This window comes from Bidens hawaiensis, unplaced genomic scaffold, assembly GCF_021521415.1.
Source record: "Bidens hawaiensis isolate Kalapana, Puna unplaced genomic scaffold, B.hawaiensis_p1.1 tig00070359_1, whole genome shotgun sequence".
Classification (NCBI taxonomy): Eukaryota; Viridiplantae; Streptophyta; class Magnoliopsida; order Asterales; family Asteraceae; genus Bidens; species Bidens hawaiensis.
In genome coordinates, this window is record NW_027502367.1 from 1 (window position 1) to 19,866 (window position 19,866).

Here is a 19,866-nt window from a genome sequence, read left to right on the forward strand (position 1 = left end):
TAAACAAGAGATCTTTGAGATTTCTTAGCAGTCACCTCCACACCCCTTAAAAAACCATTGCAGGTCTCAAGCAACTGGAGAAGAAGATCAAGACGTGGTTCGTTCATCTCGAAAATCCGTGGAAACATCGTCATGGATCAGGTCAGATTCATTTCATGCTTCGACATTGGCGCCATCCGTGGGACGGCAACGAACTACCCTTCGATCTTCATCTCGGCTGTCAGATCTCTCCAAGGAAAAACCCAGATCTGGAAGTTTACAGAAAAAGGCTTCAAGGCTTGTTCTATTAAAGCTCAAAAAGATCCATAGATCTAAAGGAGGCTTCCAGATCTGTGCAAAAAGAAACTGCCTGATTCGAATGATCAGGTCTCCGGATCTGTGATGGTTTTTAGTTCAAGTTTTTTGGTTATATAACAATGTAATTTATTTATTTTTGTTAAATTTTAGGTATTGGTGGTCAGACAGCTTTGAAACTTATCCGCCAACACGGGTCAATAGAGAGTATTCTGGAGAACATAAACAGAGAAAGGTTGTCTATTTTATTACAGAGTTACATCACATAAATGATTAATTTTATATGTAAGTGATGTTAAGTAACATTTATGCAGATATCAGATACCTGAAGATTGGCCATATCAAGAGGCTAGGCGTCTTTTCAAAGAACCTTTGGTTTGTGATGATGATGAGCAGCTTCAAATTAAATGGACCGCCCCAGATGAAGAAGTAAGAAGACTTCAGATTATTAACTTTTATTCTTTTATTTTTTACAGTGTATTAAATGTTTATATTTTTTTTCTAGGGTCTGATAAACTTCTTGGTGACTGAAAATGGGTTCAACAGTGACAGAGTTACAAAGGCACGATTCTTTTGTATTTTCTCGGTATTATTTTCGTTGCTCATATTTGTATATAAACTGATTATGGATTTTCTAATATTAGGCCGTGGAGAAGATAAAAGCCTCCAAGAACAAGTCTACACAGAACCGGTAAGAAAACAACCGAATCATTTATTGATATGATTGTTTTACTCTCAATCTCTGATGCCTTATTTCTCTGCCAACCAGATTGGAATCGTTTTTCAAACCGGTCGCTAGCTCATCTGCCCCCATTAAAAGAAAGGTAAGGTTTCATTTGAAATCAGTCCGTCTGTACATTGCATATTTCTTATGAGCATTATAAATCATGCCATTGATTTCTGTATAGTTTGTCATCTTGAGTAACATATGAAACATGTATAAAACAAACACTTAATATGTGTGGTTAATTAGGTAAGTAACCATAATCGCGTATAACCACCATAATTTTTAGTAAACTGGCTGTCAGGAAACGAAATGCGTTCTTGGATCTCCAAAACCAGTATTCAAGAATAAGAATTTGACTCAAGCATCTTGTCAGAACATAAGCAGCTTTAGTCCTCCAGTTCTAGGTGTACATTTCAGGCACTCATTGATGTTATCAAAAGGTGTCTGCTTTGGAATATGAAGCTGAAATGGTGAATATTTAAAATTGAGTCTTGCTGATCATTATTTCTATTTGATCTTACTAAATTTCAAGATTCTTGAATCAGAAAAATAGTTTAGAAAGATTATTGAATAATAAATACAATGTTTTATTTGTCCCAATGGAGGTTTTTGACTCAATAATTTGAACCAAATTTTGACTAGATTAAACTGTGTAACATATGTATGATGTTTGCGTGTCAGGAAACAAATGAGAAGGCTGCAAAAGAACCAGCCAACAAGAAGGCAAAGGGTGGAGCTGGTAGAAAAAAGAAATAGGTTAGTTTCAATTTATTGCTGGTCTAATAGATGTGATCAGTTTGGACTAAAATCGTCGTCTATTTGAGAAAATCAAACTATTTATTGTACTTGCTCTTATGTAATGTTAAGAATCTATCAAGTTTATGATATCAGTTTTGTTTTACAAAAAGCAGCAAAAATTGTCATTTTATCTCATCAAAAACCACAAATTCAAGGTTTAATCTTTACAAGCACAACTATAAAGCTAGGTTTAACAAAATCCAATCCGATGGGCACCGTAGCCCCTTTTGTAACAAATGATTAATATCATCAGTTTGGGGATCCTTGAAGCAGATCACTCTTGCTTTGAGCTTTCTTCAGTTTGGCTTTGACTTTGGCCCTTGATTTTGACACTAGGGTTTGAACTGTGTTTATGAAATTCCCGACTGCCATAGTTATCAGAAGGATTCCACAAGTAACAACCTAATCATACGCGTGTTTGTGAATTTGAGTGATGAATAATTTGAAAAACAAATGCGAACTGTTACGATTAATGCCTTATTTAGTTTTACCTGCCACTCAGAAACCACACCAACCACTGCGATTTTCAGCAATAGCAGACCCACGTACGCTTCAAAAGCCTATGAAGAGAATACAGGCAGGCGGTAAATATATTGCCAAAAGGCATAATTCTTTATAAATAAAAGTTTCAAGAAATCCAGTAAATCACCTGCAAGATGAAGAGTATGGGGTATAACAGCCATATTTGACCTTCTACTCCAGCAGTTTCTCCCCACACAACATCCATTCTTCTAGCCTACAATCAAAATAAGAGTCGGTTTTATAACTTTAGGGCCTATTTAATTTATAATGTTTACAAAAGAAAACACCTTTCCAAGTGCGATACGAGTATAAAGCCTCTGGCGCTGATATCTATTCTGTAAAAGCATTGCAATCCCTTGCATGATTGCCCATTTGAGAAACAATTGTATACCCTTCTGCAGCAAGATTAATATACATTCATTAAATAAAAGTTAGAAAATCAAAATTCTAAACAATTTTAAAAAGGTAACCTGCTTTTCTGCACAATTAGGCTGCCTTTCTATCCCCCATGTGAGGCTGATGAGTGCCATAACCATTGCACAATAGTGATGATATATCCACCTAACAAAAATCACAATATATAAATATTCATGCAACAATCATGTCATTTGTATACAAATTTAAACTAATTACCACGGACGTATGTCACTTCCGTTAACTCTCAATATATTCTCTCTCAAAGCCAACCCCGTGTAGAGAAATAGTAACCACGCCTGAAAATAAGACACTTATAATGCTCTAGTGACATACTTATCAACTTATATGATTTAATAAGCACGTATACGATATAAAAAAATTATATTTTACCTGGTAAAGATGGACTGGCAATGCAGGAAAACATCCATTCCAAACCGATGACCTTAGCAACAGTAACAAAGATGGGAAAAACAGAAACAAATATGCAGTCCTATCCTGCTCAAAGAAACCAAAACAATAGGCACTAGCTGTAAATATAATAATTATATAGGGTAAAGTTAAAATACAAAGGGGAACAAAAATGAGAAGGACTTGTGACCACACAAAAAACCCCTTAAAAATAAATTCAAAAAAAAAAGAAATAAAAAAATCATAACTCAAAATATAAATAAAAAACGAAAAAAACTAAAATGTTTCCGCCATCAATCCCGTTCAAAAAAAATAAAAAAAAAATTTGACGAAAAGACACAATGCAAAGATCAAAGACACAATGGCAAAAATGAACAAAAGACACAATTATAATTAAATAAACACACAATAGATCGCACAATATAACACAATGTCGAACAAAATATAACACAATGTTGAGTAATATAACACAATATAAAGAAAAAAAGACATAATGTTAAGGAAAAAAGACAATCAATGACGAAAATAAACACAAAACACAACGATAAACAAAAAGACACGACTTTTTTCAATTACCATTGTGTGTTTTTTATGAGAACGAGAAAGACGGTGGAAACATTTTTGTGTTTTTACTTTTTCGTTTTTTTATTAAATTTTGAGTTATGATTTTTTTATTTATTTATTTTTTTAAATTTGTTTTGTGGGGTTTTTTTGTGTAGCTAGAAATCCTTCTCATTCTTCTCATTTTTTTTCCTTTGTAGAATAACCTGACCCTAATTATATAATATGGTCACTAATTGTAAAGTTCATATTTTAGAATGTACCCTGAAGTTATTGTATTCCTCTTTCACTTTCAACTGAACATCCTTTCTAGTAGCATGGACATTTATTGGACCAAGAAAGGCCCTCAAAAATCTTCCTGTAACCAAACAACCCTAATCAATCTAAAAATTCATAAATTTTAAAGACTGTAATAAAAACATCCCTAACTAATAATAAATAGTTGATTTAATTAATTAAGGCAAATTACCATAAGATTTACTGGGAAGAAATGCAGCTGCATCTCCTTCACTTAATGTATAGCTTGCTCTACTTAACTCTTCAACCAACTGTATACAGACAAGACAAACAAATAGTTGAATATCTAATAGGGCTGGCATAACAGGTCAGACCAGACGATACCTATGGCGCTCAACATGAACACAATAACTAATCGTGTCGTGTTTTTCAAACACGAACCTGTTTAGATACAAGTGACACAACATGACTTGTTTAGGGGCACGCTAAATAAGGGCTAAGGCAGTAAGGCTAAGGGATCTATTTTACCAAGTGACTAAATACCCAGCGACATTGACTGCATAACTCGAACTCCTAGTTAGACATGTTATTTAATTACCCAATTGATTTAATTAGTTGAGCCAGTTCCAAAACTCGAAACTGGTCCAAGATGAACCGCCTCATTGACTCAGAGGACGGGAATCAAGCCAAGCCAAATAGGCAAACAAGTAGGAAATATATTTTATTTAAAACAAATAAAAAAATATAAAACATGTGGTTTAACCCGTTTAGACACAAATTTAAACAGGTCTTAGTGTCAACCTGTTTAAGACACGAAACCTGTTATCCAAATTTAAACACGAAATAAAGCATTTACTTTTTCGGCATCTTTGGGATCCAAATTCCGTTTCTTGACGGAGGAAACTATGAACGAATTCAGGCTTTTAATATTCGAATCAATCGCTAAAGCTCGCTGCCTTAACGAAGCTTCCTCCTGTGAACTATTAGAAATTAAAGTTGCAGCTGATTCCTGCAACTCTTTAGTCTGTTCCATGATTCTCGAAACTTCTTCTGCCACGTTACGCTCTGTAGATGAGTTGTTATTGTTATCATTATCACCGCTTCTGACTGTTGCGGTGGAATCACCCATGTTAATAAAACAGATCGAGTTTTGTAACAACAGTTTAACTGAACTCAACTGATTATTATTATTATTATTATTATTATTATTATCGTTTAAAACAGTTCGCCCATCTTAGACGACAGTTGGTGTCAGTTTCAGGTGTAGATCATCTACTGATATCCATCACCCCACCCATTCAATATAAACCATTTATTATTATCATCATCATCCTATATATTATATTTAAAAATATTTTATTAATACGATGTATACAAAAATATAAAAATGATTGATTATCTTTATCTTTAACCTTTTAAATTAAGAGGTATCTAATTTGATGCTCATTTTACTATCATAAATTTAGGAAATTATAAGGGTAATTTTGTCTTTATAGACAACGTGTATCCCTTCTTCAGTTATTTGATAAAACTAACTCCATGATTTTTTAACTGTCATAACTTTTTCTTATGTTAATATTTTTTTAAGTATTTCATAAACGAGCATTTTATTTCTTTAATTTGAATATGACATTGTTAGAATTTGTTAATTCTAAAAAATAATATTTTACGTGATTACTGGTTAGTACCGGTAATGGGTCAGGTCAGGTGGTTCGGCTCGTGGGCCAGAACGAATTAGAGGTGAATACAAAAATGGGATGGGTTTAAGTTGAAAGGGGCCATGTCAAAATGGTATCGAGTCGGGACGAGTTTTGGGTTAAAACGATGTCTAGCCAGATCGATTTCGGGTCAAAACGAGTTGGTTTGAAAAAGGGTTTATTTGAAATTGTTGTACACTTTAGGCATCGGTTACGTGGATGACATTGTTTACACGTACCAGGCTCGATAAACGTGTGTCCAACACCACGTAGCGCGCGTAACCCAACCTTGGTAAGCGCGCAACACCACGTAATGCACAAGTATATCAATCAGTGTGAGCTACACGCGCTATGTTGGTTAAGCTTGTTTAAGGCGTGTAACATGCATTCAAGAGTTGGTTATGCGGCGTCCATTATCAGTTACATGCGTAGTGGCTTTGCACGTGTTACACGCCCAATTTCGGGTTATGGATGTACCGTCATCGGGTTTGCGTACGTACTCCGCTACATCACGTGGGCAACTGAGTATTGTTTTATACGAATTTGTGGAATTTCTCCGTGTTGTGTGGTGAGAAATTGGTATCACGCAAACCGGTGAGGTACATGTAGTGTAAAAATACTGAAAACATGTATGAAGACTCGTATGATAATTAACAAATAAAAAAGAATAGTGGTACCGGTGACAGTAGGCGACAATGATCTTTGTTCAGTCGGCATCGATTTGGATCAATACAGTGTAGTAATGTTGACCATGTCCATATAAACCCCACTAGCGTGGGGCCACAACTACACATTGCTTATTGACGGTTTAATCAACAAATCCGGAAGGCATTTTGTGCCTAGAAAGTAGTATGGAAACTTGTCAATCCAACAATCATGAGGGAAAATGTTAAAGTGTCTATCATGTTTTTAAGTGCACCATTTCTCTTGCAAATAATTACTTACTCTTAGGCCGGATTTTGATAATAAAGAGAAATCCATTTTTTTGTGTAACGAGACTAACAATGTTTTGTTTTATAAAAAAAAGGCTCGTCTGAGGAGCTCTAATTAGAGATGTTCAACGAAACCGGTTCCTGGAACCGAACCGGTGGACCCGAACGGACCCGAACCGGTTCCTACCCGTTTTTTGTAGGAACCGGACCCTATCTGATTCAACCCAATGATCCGTGACCGGTTCTTGCATTTCTGAGTGGGGGCGGGTAGGAACCGGAACCGAACCGGAACCGGTTCTGGAACCGAACCATCCGGAACCGGTTCCTAACCGGTTCTAGCCGTTGGATCGAATATAGCCGTTGGAAATCGTTTTTTTGGCCGTTTTTTGACCGTTGGGGTCAAAAATAGCCGTTTTTTGGCTCCCCCAAGCACCCCACTACTAGTATAAATAGGTATTTGGTGTCATGGGTTCATCACAACACTCAAAACGCAAACCCGAACGCAAAAATACAAAAAAACGCTATTACAACGTTTTGAGTTCTCTAATCTCTTGTTTTCTCTTCTTCTATATTCATATTTGTTGTTATGGCTACCTCACAATCATCGGTTGGTCAAGGTTCCAACGCCGAACCAAGTTTCGTTCGTATTGTACCTCATAATCGTAATCAAGAGATTTGGTGCAATTGGGATTTGGTTGAATTGAGTGACCATTCATTGAAGGCTCGGTGCAAGTTTTGTGGGATTTATTTAAACCCACTTTCGAATTCAAATTTGAAGAAACACATCGAAAAACCGTATTGCAAGGCGTTGAAAAAGAACGTCGATTCGCAACAAACGCAAATGGATAGTGAAGGCGGAATATTTACATACCAAATTGATCGAGTTCAAGATCGTATGGCGAAGTTTGTGATTCAAGAAGCTTTGCCGTTTAGCCACTTCGACAACCCTCGCTTAACCGCCATGATTCGAGATACGCTTCAACCACAATACACTCACGTAAGTCGTCATACTCTTAAACATTATTGTTTAAAATTGTGGAAGAAGGCCAAAGAGGTACTAATTGCATATTTTGAAAATATAAATACGGGAATAAACTTAACTAGTGATGTTTGGTCGGCTCCACATGGTCTACCCGAATCTTATCTTTGTGTCACCGCTCATTGGGTAGACCCGTCATCGTGGGAAATGATGAAACGCACCATTGCTTTCGAACTCTTTGAGTATCCACATACGGGAGATAATTTGTTTGAAATTTTAGATTATGTTATAAAAACTTATAAACTAGAAAATAAAATATTTTCAATGGCATTTGATAACGCGTCGAATAATACATCGGCGGTTGATAAATTAAAATTAAAATATACGCCGATTTGCAATGGTGTATTTTTTCACTCAAGGTGTGTTGCACATATCATTAATTTAATCGTGCAAGACGGACTTGCTTCGGATGAGGTTACATCGGTTATAAACGATTTTAGACTAATGATACATGAAGTTTTTAAGAAAAGTAAAAAAAGACAAATGGAATATAGAAAATTTTGTAAAGATACAGGAAGAAAAGCTTTGGGAGCTAATTGGGATGTACCTCATCGATGGAATTCCACTTGCATAATGTTTCAAAGTGCTTTGAAACAAAGAGAAACTTTACAAATGTTTCATTCCAGTCTTGCCGAGAATGATTTGGCAATCCCCTTTTCAAATGAGAAATGGGAAATTATCAATGACTTATCGACTTTTCTTGAAGTTTTTAAAACATCAACTACGAAACTATCGGGAACGTATTATCCGACAAGTCCCTTGGTTCTTTCGGAGTTATTTTTAATCGTTAACAATCTTAAAGAATTTGAAAATAAAAGTCCAATGTTTTCAAACATCATATTACCAATGAAGTTTAAATTAAAAAAATACTTTCTTGAATTGCCACCGGTTTTTACTTGCGCCGCCGCTTTAAACCCAATGTTAAATGTTACGGGGGTTGAATGTGTGATAGACGAAATTTTTTCAGCCTTAGATATGCATGAAGTTGACCCAAACTTTTCAACAGAGGCAAAAAATGATTTTAACTTGAATTTTAAATTTATGTATGACTTTTATTTAAATAAATATGGGTCAAACATACACATGCCTATGCCGGGGGGGTCTTCATCAAGTTCAAGTGCTACTAGAGTACGAGATCCCATGATTAGCCTTATGAACACCGTTCGCAACGTAACGGCTAAAAAACAAAGGGGTAACACCCCTTCAAGCGAACTAGGAAGGTATAGTGCAAATGATTACTCTACCGGTTTTTCCGAAGAGGAATATGGCACTTTTGATGTTTTGGCTTGGTGGAAGGTAAAGGAAATCGAGTTTCCGATTCTTGCCACCATGGCCCGTGATTTACTAACCGTCCAAGCTTCTACGGTAGCTTCGGAATCCGCTTTTTCTCTTAGTGGCAGGGTAATATCGGTGAGAAGAACAAGACTAAATTCGGAGTCGGTGGAGATGTGCATTTGCTTAAAGGATCACTTGGACTCAATCGATCGTATTCAACACGTAACCACTCTCGAAGATGAAACACCACTTGATGTTCGAGTGCACGACGAACAAGAAGACATTTCTACAAGTAATTCCGAGGAAGAAGTCGCCGCTCAATAATTACGACGAACAAGAAGACTTTTCTAGAAATAATATGTCATAACTTTATATTTATAAGTTTAATGTTTTGTTAGTTTGTTTTTTAAGATTTTAAAACATGTAACCTTTTTTTTTTGAACTTCTTAAAGTAAATAAAATGAATTTTATGTTAATTGTTTTGTTTATTTTTCATGCTATACAAATACGAATCGTAGTTTAGAATCCAAATCGCAAACGAAAAACGAAAAAAAAAAAACTAAATGCACTTGTATTGCAAATCCAATGAACAAGTTTACATTGTACAATGGTTACTTATTTAACTGATGATGTTCCAACTGATGAAACTCTGCAACTGATGTGTCACTGATTCATATTTTGCATCAGTGACAACAAACTCTGCAACTGATGAATGTTCCCACTGATGAGTATTCCTCATCAGTGGCAACCTTCAGTAGTTGTCATCAGTGACAACCTTCAGTAGTTGTCTTCAGTGGCAACCTTCAGTAGTTGTCTTCAGTGGCAAACATCTTCAGTAGTTGTCTTTTCTTCATCAGTTAATTGTTTATTTTTATGTTAATTGTTTTTTTTATTTTTCATGTTATACAAATACGAATCGTAGTTTAGAATCCAAATCGCAAACGAAAAACGAAAAAAAAAAAATTTTTTTTACACTGTAACCGGTTGGAACCGGTTACGGTACAGGAACCGGGTTAGGAACCGGTAAGAACCGGTTAGATAGGTTAGGGGTCCGAGGGTGGGAGAACCGGTTCGGTTCCCTAACCGGTTCGAGCCTGGAACCGGTTTAATTGAGGGTTTTAAATATAGGAACCGGTTAGGAACCGGTTCCGGTTCCTAGTCCCAAACCGTTTTGAACATGCCTAGCTCTAATCATTAATCTGAAATTGGCACGTGCCACAACTTTTGGTTAACATGTAGCATTCTCTATCTTAACGGCTACGTAAATGAAGCACATCAATAGTTAAGTGGTGGTCTACAACTCTACACGGTACTTCGAATGCGACCTCACCATTTAATTTAGGTGCTAAGAAAAATGCGGCCTCAACCCACAATTTTAGAATTTTTATATCAAAAGTGGTCCTATAAATATAGTATGTTAAAAGTTGTGTTTTTTACAATAATGAAAGGGCCCCTCTTTAGTCTTCACCACAAAAGCATGAACAAAGTAGAAATTAAACACATTTTTATTAAAAATAATTATGTAATAATGAGATGAGCTTAACCCAAACATGAGCTTATAAAATTGCTTAGAAGTCAATCGAGTTTGTAAACATGTTTATATGTTGAGGTAGAATTTGAAATGAGCCTAACTCAAACTCAAACTCTGGTTGATACACTTAGTTGAATTCAAACTTAGTTAACCTTGATTTCAACTTTGCTTGTGAAGAGATATGGTCTAAGTTCCTTCCGTGGGCCCAAGCAAACTACAAGATAGTCTTACTTTCACCCACAAAATTATCCCTACTATCCTACAAGATGCCCGCGAATATCATTCGTGAGCGTCTTGTTTGATTAAAAGATTGGGCGTTATTCGTAGGGCTAACCTTAACTGCTTAGCATATTAAAGATGCCCGCTGGGAAGACCTATCACCCACAAAGGAAACATATAGTACACAAACGGCTAGTCCATGAGCCAATCACAACCCAAGATTCCTTGAAGGTGGCAACCAGGACAAAAGGAATTGAGATTGCATGTTGAGCCAATCACAAGATACCGACATTGTACCTCTAGATGACAATCGTCTATCCTTTCCAGCTATCATGACCAATCAGGGGCCTCGTACGTGCTCTCCTATTAGAATAGAAGGTTTTGCTAATAGTGATAGCTCGGTCAATCCTTCTCCACCTCCACCGGCTATATGCACTTAGACCAACGATTTAAGGATCCCGACTCTCTAGCTTTTATGATTATTATCTAATAACTCGCATTGATTGACACACTAGAGAGTGGTTACAAGACCCCAACACCACCCTTCCCCCTTCTCGTAACAAGCTCACAGTGTTCTGTTTTATAGGGTTTGATCAATATACTCACGTAGAGATTAGATTGAACCACTTACCCAGTCGAAACCAAGTCTGAACCCTCCAAGCTCCATGGTTGAACTAGTGTTTCTTCAGATTGTTTGCACCTATACATCTTAATGATTAAATTTGTGGCGAAACTCACATGACGTACAATTTAAATCATTTTTTTAGTTACCCATTTGACGATTTCATAAATTTTACATATCACATTAATTTTTACAATTCAGACACTATTTTTCACTTGACTAGGATTTCAGAAATGTATCTTGTAATGGTTGAAAACCTTGGCATAGTCCCAATAAAAGAAAGGGGCGACATATACGTTTTAATTTTCATCACCATCAGGCATGTAAGGGACCTACACATAATATCATGTAAACCGAGTTGGCAAAATCTTATTATGATATGTTTCATGATCGAGTTATAGAGGCATCAATCTAAACGACGATGAATGGGCTCTTTTAATACATCGCTGACGATGTATTAGGTAGTCCCACCGACGAGTTAGCTAACAAACAGTCAACGATGCATTAGGCATCCAAACACATGGTCAACGATATGTTAGACCTCTAAACACAAAGTCACATAGGCATACAAACACATGGCTAAAAATGTGTTAGCTTCTTCTTTGTTTTTTTAATATTATAATATCATAACTAATTTTACTTATATTTTGTTTTCTTTTAAAATGTTTAATATATAAAATTTGATATAATTTTGAATATACCATTGAGACGTGTTTTTTATCTACGGACCAACATAAATTTTACTCAAAACTAAGCCGTGTTAAATTGATATCTAAATGTTCAATAAAATTTAACCTGACATGGTTTAAATATTTTTTGTCAACATGCAGATAAAAAACATGTATCGGCGGTATATTTGAAATTATATAAAACTTTATATAGTAAAAGTTATAAAAAACAAAATATGAGTAAAATTAGTTATGATATTATATTATTAAAAAAATAAAGAAGAGGCTAACATATCTTTGACCATGTGTTTGGATGTCTAACACATCGTTGACTATGTGTTAGCTAACTCGTCGACATGACTACCTAACACATTATCGACGATGCGTTAAAAAATGGACAAATTTGAAAATACGATTTTGAGAGAACAAGTTTAAAATCTCCTATGATTAAAGGGGCTATATTAAGAATTTTCCTTTTATTAAACAATCTATTGTGGATCTACCGGTAGTACAATGATATATCTTTCCTGTACTTTCATTTCTAGATCTTGGCTTTATCAAACACTACTTAATATGGACCATATTATAAAACCTTAGATCTAACTCACTAACCGACAACTAAAACTTGAGCGGACTGGATTGGACCGGACCGGACATCACATGCTTTTGTTTCATATTTTTCAAGAAACCGCTTCTTGGTACCTTGAGGCTTTTATTTATAAAGAAAAAAATAAAAAGTTATTGGTAGCGGTAGTGCATATACCAGTCTTCAAAATGATGATGAATACTTTCTTAATTTCTTTAAAGTTTAAAGTTTAAACAAAAGTGGTCCGACTAGATCGGGTTAGGTGGTTTGTAAAGATCCTGCCACCCACATAATTTCACTCTTTTTCCTGATTATTTTCCATAAATAATTATATTTTTTTAACGCCAGATATATTATAAAAGAGCAAAACGCACCGGCAGGAAGCTGGACAAACGAGGACGCAAAGGAAACAATATACATGACACAATAAAAAAAACTTGACGGAAATCGATACAAGAACCCAATACAAGCCGAATACTGACTATAAAAAGCAAGCTTCTGGTGAAATACCGTGACGAGTAAAAAAATGGGCCCCTAAAACGTGCTCTAAGTTATGTAATAGATAGTTGACAACTTTACCAATAAGGTTGTTTTTCAAAAGCCCAAAACAACACAAATATTAATAAACATGTTACAAACACAAAAGAAAGTTTTTTTCTATATAAAAAAGAGAACACTAATTGTGGGAACTGACTTAATGACATTTGTTTCCATAGTCTAGAACATTTTCCATTCAACCAAAGAGTCATTTTGTAGGCTTTTGTGTTAGAACGAAATTATATCTAATATATAAATTTCATTTTTTAACAATTTTGGGCCTCTCGGGAGAGTGGGCCCGGGTCTGTCGCCCTCCCCTTGGCCCCGGCCTGCCAAATTGAAGAACCCGAATGGTTAGTGCGAAAAGTATAAGAGTAGTACGGAAGATCTCAAGGACGAGTTTCCTGAAGTCTAAGTTTATTTTATATTTATCTTAATGTTTAAGATAAAGTTTGTATATTATTTTAATTAATTATTTCCTTATACGAGTAGAAGTAAGATTTGAGTGCTATATAAATCAATCAATAGTTTTCAATTAGTTTGTATTATGTTCTTGTTTATTATTAATGAAAAATAGTTGCATAATGTATATGCAATCGTGTTTATTTTATTAATTCACTTGATCGAATAAGTTCCAGAAAAACTAGTTTTGTTGGTGATCCGTAATTTTCACTACTAACTATTTGCCACCAATGGACTTACCTTCTGCTTATCAATATATAGTTTTATGCCTGATAATTTCCAATGAGAATCAATTATGATTGATGAACAATTTCCATGCAAATATCCATAATTGTTAGTTTTGATTTTCATAGAAAACAGGAGGAGCCTTAACAACATAGAGGGAAAATTACGCTGAAAAGGGGGAAAACAAGTTATTAAAAAGCAAAATGTATAAAATCATTAGAGTTTTCAATGTGGTCCCGGCGGGGCTCGAACCCGCGACCTTCGGCTCATAAGACCAACGCTCTAACCAACTGAGCTACGGGACCATATGATGTTTCCTTTGCATAGAAGATAATATATTCAACTAAATAGCTTTTAGTTGGGAATGAAATACATGTTTGATTAAAGGTGAATAAAGCAAGTTGGAAGTTTTGGTCATCTTCGATATTTTCTGGTAAGTAACAAATGTGTACGAATTATTTAGCTCGTAACATACAATTAAAACACTTTCTCAACAAATTATAAATTTTAATCCACTTGTAGTGTTTTCGTCTGATCTTATCATTGGTTTAGACATTAGTAACCGTCACATCGTAATGAAATTATAAAAATAAATACAGGATTAGGAAATATCAAATGAAAGTTGAATATTATCCATATTTAGAGAAAGTCGGCGAAGAGAACATCTATAGACAAAAATTCAAATCAGACAAGTCATGGGAAAACCATTTAGTAAAAGACTCATAAAAATGAGGTAATTCGAATCAATCGATTATGATGAGTCATGTAAATTTTATGAAATTCACTCGTAGCGACATTAAGATGAGTTGTAAACAAACCTGAATATCACACGAAGCAATTCCAACGCTGATCCATTTGTGAATTCCATCAATATATACTTTACGCACATCAATTTCTAAAGGAACTGACGACAGTTAGAACTTTCAAACAAGGGACTTATGTATCACTTAAAGCCCTTTGTTTGTGTTGTTAGAAACGAAACTCTCGTGTGTAAATTGGTTTTCATATTTCCAGTCGAACTAATTACATATTTGTAGATTTGTTACGGATAAACCAATTAACATATTATTAAAGATCATTTTACCATAAAAAAAAACACCTGAACCATTTGATCGATAAATAAAGAAGAGAAACCCGCAACTTGATTTGTAAATGCTAGGAAGTATATTAAGTACAATGAGATTGAATCATAAGTTGAAAGAAAGATATATAATTGATCTAGCTTATGACCAACCCCAAACAACGGTAAGAAGATACAACATGAGTATCGAGATAGGGTAAAACAAATAACCCACAAACGCGGTCCAAAGTGGGAAAACTGTCCTCGTGCTTGTGAAAGTTCCCACTACTACACATATTATCAACACAACCAGAACTTCGGCAGATACATCCCATGAAATGTCCTTTATATACACCGTTAATAAAAATGTCGACAAGTTACTCATGTTGCTCGAAAACATTCCTGAATAGATCTACAAAAGCACATTTAGTTAGGCTAAATCTGTTTTTTCATTTACATTTGTTAGTACTATTAATTAGTTTGTGTTTAAACCAATATAGTGGGTTGGCAGGTTGTAGGACATTATAACAAGCAACACGATAAGAGTGAAATAATACCTGAGAAAGACTTAAAGACACGGCGCGTTGAGTCTTTTGTCTTGCTACGGTAATTGTTGATAAAAGACGCGGTATGCCTATAGCAGAAGGTATTACAAAGTATGGGATGAGGAAGGAAGGGATGTTTGCATCCTCAGCAAGATTCGCAACATTCGTTACGAATGGATTTGCAATGAGCACCGTCACAGCAATTCCAATGAGTACCGAAGCAAAAGCCTCCAAGTAGTCTCGGATTGACCTTTTGGTAACATGTGTCTTCTTACGTATCAAAGGCTCTTGTTGTTCTTCGTCTTTATCCTATATAAATACTTAAAATGGTCACTTTACTACTTATTTACCCGATATGTTGCATTTAAAAAAAAAACCTGCCAACATTATTTCCAGCCCTAATTTAAGTTACATGAAATCATGAAAGGCTTAAAATAAATCCTTGATACTTTGATTAGTGTTTGATAGGTTTGTTGCGGATTGTAATATTAGTTGGCCCAAGTTTGGATCCAATTTAATTTCAAAATAAATAATAATAATAATAATAATAATAATAATAATAACAATAATAATATTTAATTTTGAAAGGCGGCGTATTCGGACCCTGTGGCATGCCTCTTCATAGCCTAGGTATATATCCATTCCTCGGACACAACCATCCATTATGTTTAATGCTCGAGCATGGCGCCAAACCGTTCCAAGAGGAAACTGATTAACTCGTAAAACCCCTGACTTATATGCTAGAACAAATGTTGGCAGTAGCAAGGTTTCTTTACGCATCGACTTTTAAAGCTTATTGTTAGGCTCAATGATAAATTTCCTAAAATGAAAACTTACCTCTTGAGGTTTGGTGAAAAACCTAAGGTGGTTATAATCATTCTTAGCGACTGATTTTCTTGCATCATATAGCCACTTTGTAAGTACTCAACAAACTCTTCCTCTTGAATAAATTCATCTCCTGTAAAGTCAAGTTGATCCATGATTCTATCCGAAAAACCTTTGGCTTAGTTCACCGTTTGTTTGCACTTGAATTCCCACAAGTAAAGTTTTCAGCTCAGCTTTTGTCACTTTACCATCGTGGTTATTGTCAAGTTTCATGTAAAGGCTGCACATCAATTTTTCACTCAATCACAATATTTTCGGTTCCTAAGAAACACAAGAAATCAAGGCAAGTACTAACTATTTAATAAGCCGCACATTTGCTTTTCCGTTTAGAGAAAGAAGTTTTAGTAGTTTGTTCTTGACATATTTTTGTCTCACATAGTCGAATCTTTGGTTTTGGATCCATGGTTGGAAGATCTACAAGTGGAAATCAAAATCAATTAGCTAGCTTTACTTAAATATAAAACTTATTATGTTGATGAATAAAATCTTATACTCCTATTAATTTCTAATGTTTGTAATACGAAAGACTAACCTGATACACTACGTAAGCAAAGAAGAAACTCAACGTTATAACGAGTGTTATTAAAACTAACACTCGAGTTACTGAAGTCGAATTGATGATTTTTGGGAGTTGAAGAATAAGAAATGGGATCATCGACGCAAGCATGAGTCTTGCAGTGTAACTTGTCTCACGATCGGTTGTAACACCATAAGCTGAAAAGAATAACAAAAGAACATATAAAATTAAAAAGCTTGTAATTTAATATATCCATGTACTCTATGCATTGTTGTATATTTATCAAGTACTTGTTAATCTGGCTAGAAATTGTGGCTGTTCTTCTAGTAATTGTGGTTGTTCTGCAAGTTCATAGCTTCCGAAAGCTATTACAGAGGGCCAAATCAATGTTACACTCATGACTGCTGATCCTGCTAGGATACTCATTCCCATTAAAGCACTAGAAGTTGCACCCGCGTCGTCACTTGATAAATTTGATTCTGCAAATTTATCACCAAACATATTATGCCCTTATCCGTTAATTAAATCAAATATAACCAATACTGGAAACTATTATGATATTTATATTGGACTTTCTATACATATAATATCACAGCTATGCTATTTTATTGTCAATATTAGTTTTTTGGCATGTTTTCTTTGTCTACATAAATGTAACTCAATTGATTTGCATGCAAGCTAGCATGGGGATAAAAGTTACAGAGTTAAACTTGTTTAAGTCTTAAGACCATCACCATGAAAGAAACTAAATGCACTTACAAACGCGTCTGATCAACTAAGACATGTTTTTTCACAAATTCTTTAAAATCACTCATTTTCTGTCTACCCCTCAAATATCCTAACAAATTCTTACATTTCCACGACATAACCTCTTTTTCACAAATATTTTTAATATTTAAATTATTATTTTCTATATCAAATCAAGTTATCTGTAAAAGTTTAATTTACTTTTTATAACAAATAAACATTTTGTTCGTAAATTAATGTATATAAGGAAAATGAAAATAGTGTTACAAACGTGCAGGAAGTTCCGACAAAATACTTTTGTAGCAAATTCATCTCAAACCTCATCGCAAATTCGTCATAAAGTTTTCCAAGAGGTATTTTCTGACACAATCCTTTTATATAAATATAGTTTTTCAATCGTAAATGTGTTAATTAGAAACAATAGTTCCGACGAAAATATGGAAAACTTTCCACAGTAGTGGGTCAAACCGGAAATACATATTCCTAGGAAATATAGGAAATATAAGATTACTCACTTTAATAGTGAGAGGTAGGGGGTTCAAACCTCACTATCACCAATTTATATGGGAGATATGAGGGATGACCCTGTCTTGCCAGGGTTCGAGTCCTGATCTCACCCGGTTTTACCGGCTCTTCACTGTCGTGCCATTTGGCGGGCGTGGGGGTCGGGTTTTATCCAGTGAATCCCTCAATAGATGGACCGCTAGGGGCTCCGTCCGTCCGGACAAGTGGCCGGCTTGCGTACGGATTACCCGACGTTACTTAGCTGGTCGTTCAAAAAAAAACATATTCCTAGAAAACTTCCAAAATTATGGCCTGTCTATTAAGTTGAGTGGTCTATAATTTTGTTGAAAAATATCTGTGAAGCAAACGTCCAACAATATTTGAACCTCTCTTCTTGGCGTTTGCCAACTAAGTTGGAAGATTTTGTGTTATATATATATTTATATTTAAATCAAGTTAACAAATCTCACATCTGTCGTGTGTTCGTAAGAGGAGTTGTATTTTCTATTTAAGTGTCCCTCTTAAATGCCGCTAATGCGCTTTGAGCACAATTGTTATGAAAGGAATGAGAACTTCATGGTTAACCATGTTTGAGTGTGACTAATTCTAGGATAGATAACTTCCTCAATTACAAATTTCCATTCAAACTACCAAAAACAAATTTGATAGTTCCTTATAATGAACATAACCGAAAATATTGGTATGACTATGTTGATTTTGACTTTTGGGTAATGTTCTCCGTATATTTCCAAGTAACTAAGTTATCATTTTTTTTTCCCAAAAATCTCTCTTTACATATATATTATTTTACTTTCTAAATATGGCAAAATAAATAATATGATATTTAATGTTTATGTAATATTTAAATACTTTTAAAATTATTTGTGACTTATTCAGATATTCTTGTGAAATAAATTTGTAGGTTCGAATTCAAAATAGTTTTAGTTAATAGGATATATTAGCTGCCAACAGAGAAAGAAAATAATAATAATAATAATAATAATAATAATAATAATAATAATAATAATAATAATAAGGAACGGTATTACCTCTTTACTTGAATTTACTCACTATATATAAACAGATAATTTAAACTTATACGCCATATGTTATTAGAATGCAAGTTAATAGAGAAATTTTCTAACACAAGAAAAAAGTGTGAAAACATGAGAAGAAATGAAGCTCACCAAGAACGACGTATATAGTAGGGAAGTTTGCAAGAATATGGAACAAACTAGCTCCAAATATACCCGGTGAAGTAAGACCGAAGAATTTATCTGACCCCTTCGAAATATAACTTTGACCTATAGACATCAAGTATTGAAAAACCACAACCAAGAACAGTCTTCCCCAAACACCACTTGTGCACGGCAAGAACCCGTATTCTAGTTCGCATGTCACGGTTGCACCTTCTGTTTTCCCACAAAACCCGATTAAAATCGCAAACAAAAAGCATGTTTTCATCTTCCTTTATGGTTTGATAAAAGCACGTTTGGAATTAAACTTGAAAATGTTTGGTTTGGTGGATAAGATTCTTTGTGGGTGTATGAACTATGAAGGGTTGATTTAAACAAATTCTTGTACTAGATTCCAAAGGGAATTGGAACAAATTGTTGAAAGGTGACAATGGTTGATTCAAAATAAAAAAAAATTGAAATAATTTTTGTGGTTGTGAAATATCTCAAAAACATTTGTCTTAATACGTACATAATATAGGGGAGGATGAATGAGATAAGAAAAAAGTTGAATGAGTATTGAAATGTTGATGAATAAATAAGCAAACAAGTTAAATAATTTTGTAAAAGTTAAAGAGAACATATATTAGAAATGAAGTTTATTAGAATTAAAAAA

The 19,866-nt window shown here is 34.6% G+C and overlaps 2 protein-coding genes, 1 non-coding gene and 1 pseudogene across 4 annotated transcripts; 1 reads left to right on the forward strand and 3 right to left on the reverse strand.

Annotated features, from left to right (window-relative positions):
* Positions 1 to 443: 443 nt before the first annotated feature.
* Positions 444 to 1,924, forward strand: LOC143605603 (flap endonuclease 1-like; the record flags this gene model as incomplete). The annotated part of the gene is made up of 7 exons (XM_077081659.1): positions 444 to 529; positions 609 to 723; positions 800 to 856; positions 939 to 985; positions 1,064 to 1,118; positions 1,323 to 1,491; positions 1,703 to 1,924. Coding segments are annotated over 6 exons (519 nt in total), but the record flags the coding sequence as incomplete, so codon positions are not given.
* On the reverse strand, positions 1,920 to 5,263 carry LOC143605600 (uncharacterized). The gene is made up of 10 exons (XM_077081657.1): positions 4,821 to 5,263; positions 4,197 to 4,275; positions 3,991 to 4,085; positions 3,149 to 3,253; positions 2,975 to 3,054; positions 2,812 to 2,902; positions 2,629 to 2,736; positions 2,469 to 2,555; positions 2,311 to 2,379; positions 1,920 to 2,221 (listed from the first exon to the last, which is right to left on the reverse strand). Exons 1-10 carry the CDS (start codon positions 5,091 to 5,093, stop codon positions 2,069 to 2,071), a joined length of 1,140 nt encoding a protein of 379 aa, XP_076937772.1. The 5' UTR covers positions 5,094 to 5,263; the 3' UTR covers positions 1,920 to 2,068.
* Positions 5,264 to 13,988: 8,725 nt separating this feature from the next.
* Positions 13,989 to 14,062, reverse strand: TRNAI-UAU (transfer RNA isoleucine (anticodon UAU)). Its single transcript has one exon. It is a non-coding gene; the product is annotated as a tRNA-Ile (tRNA).
* An 885-nt stretch (positions 14,063 to 14,947) lies between these two features.
* Positions 14,948 to 19,799, reverse strand: LOC143605602 (sodium/calcium exchanger NCL2-like; annotated as a pseudogene). Its single transcript, XR_013148572.1, has 7 exons — positions 19,203 to 19,799; positions 17,055 to 17,243; positions 16,780 to 16,961; positions 16,543 to 16,661; positions 16,200 to 16,467; positions 15,375 to 15,671; positions 14,948 to 15,229 (listed from the first exon to the last, which is right to left on the reverse strand). The product of XR_013148572.1 is annotated as a sodium/calcium exchanger NCL2-like (transcript).
* Positions 19,800 to 19,866: the final 67 nt, after the last annotated feature.

Excerpts from the sequence above, each read along its gene's own strand:
- LOC143605600 (XM_077081657.1), bottom strand. The coding sequence starts at position 5,093 with ATGGGTGATTCCACCGCAACAGTCAGAAGCGGTGATAATGATAACAAT. Across the intron at positions 4,086-4,196 it reads TCTTCCCAGTAAATCTTATG|GAAGATTTTTGAGGGCCTTT; the intron begins GTAATTTGCCTT and ends GTTTGGTTACAG. Across the intron at positions 3,055-3,148 it reads TGCCAGTCCATCTTTACCAG|GCGTGGTTACTATTTCTCTA; the intron begins GTAAAATATAAT and ends TCTTATTTTCAG.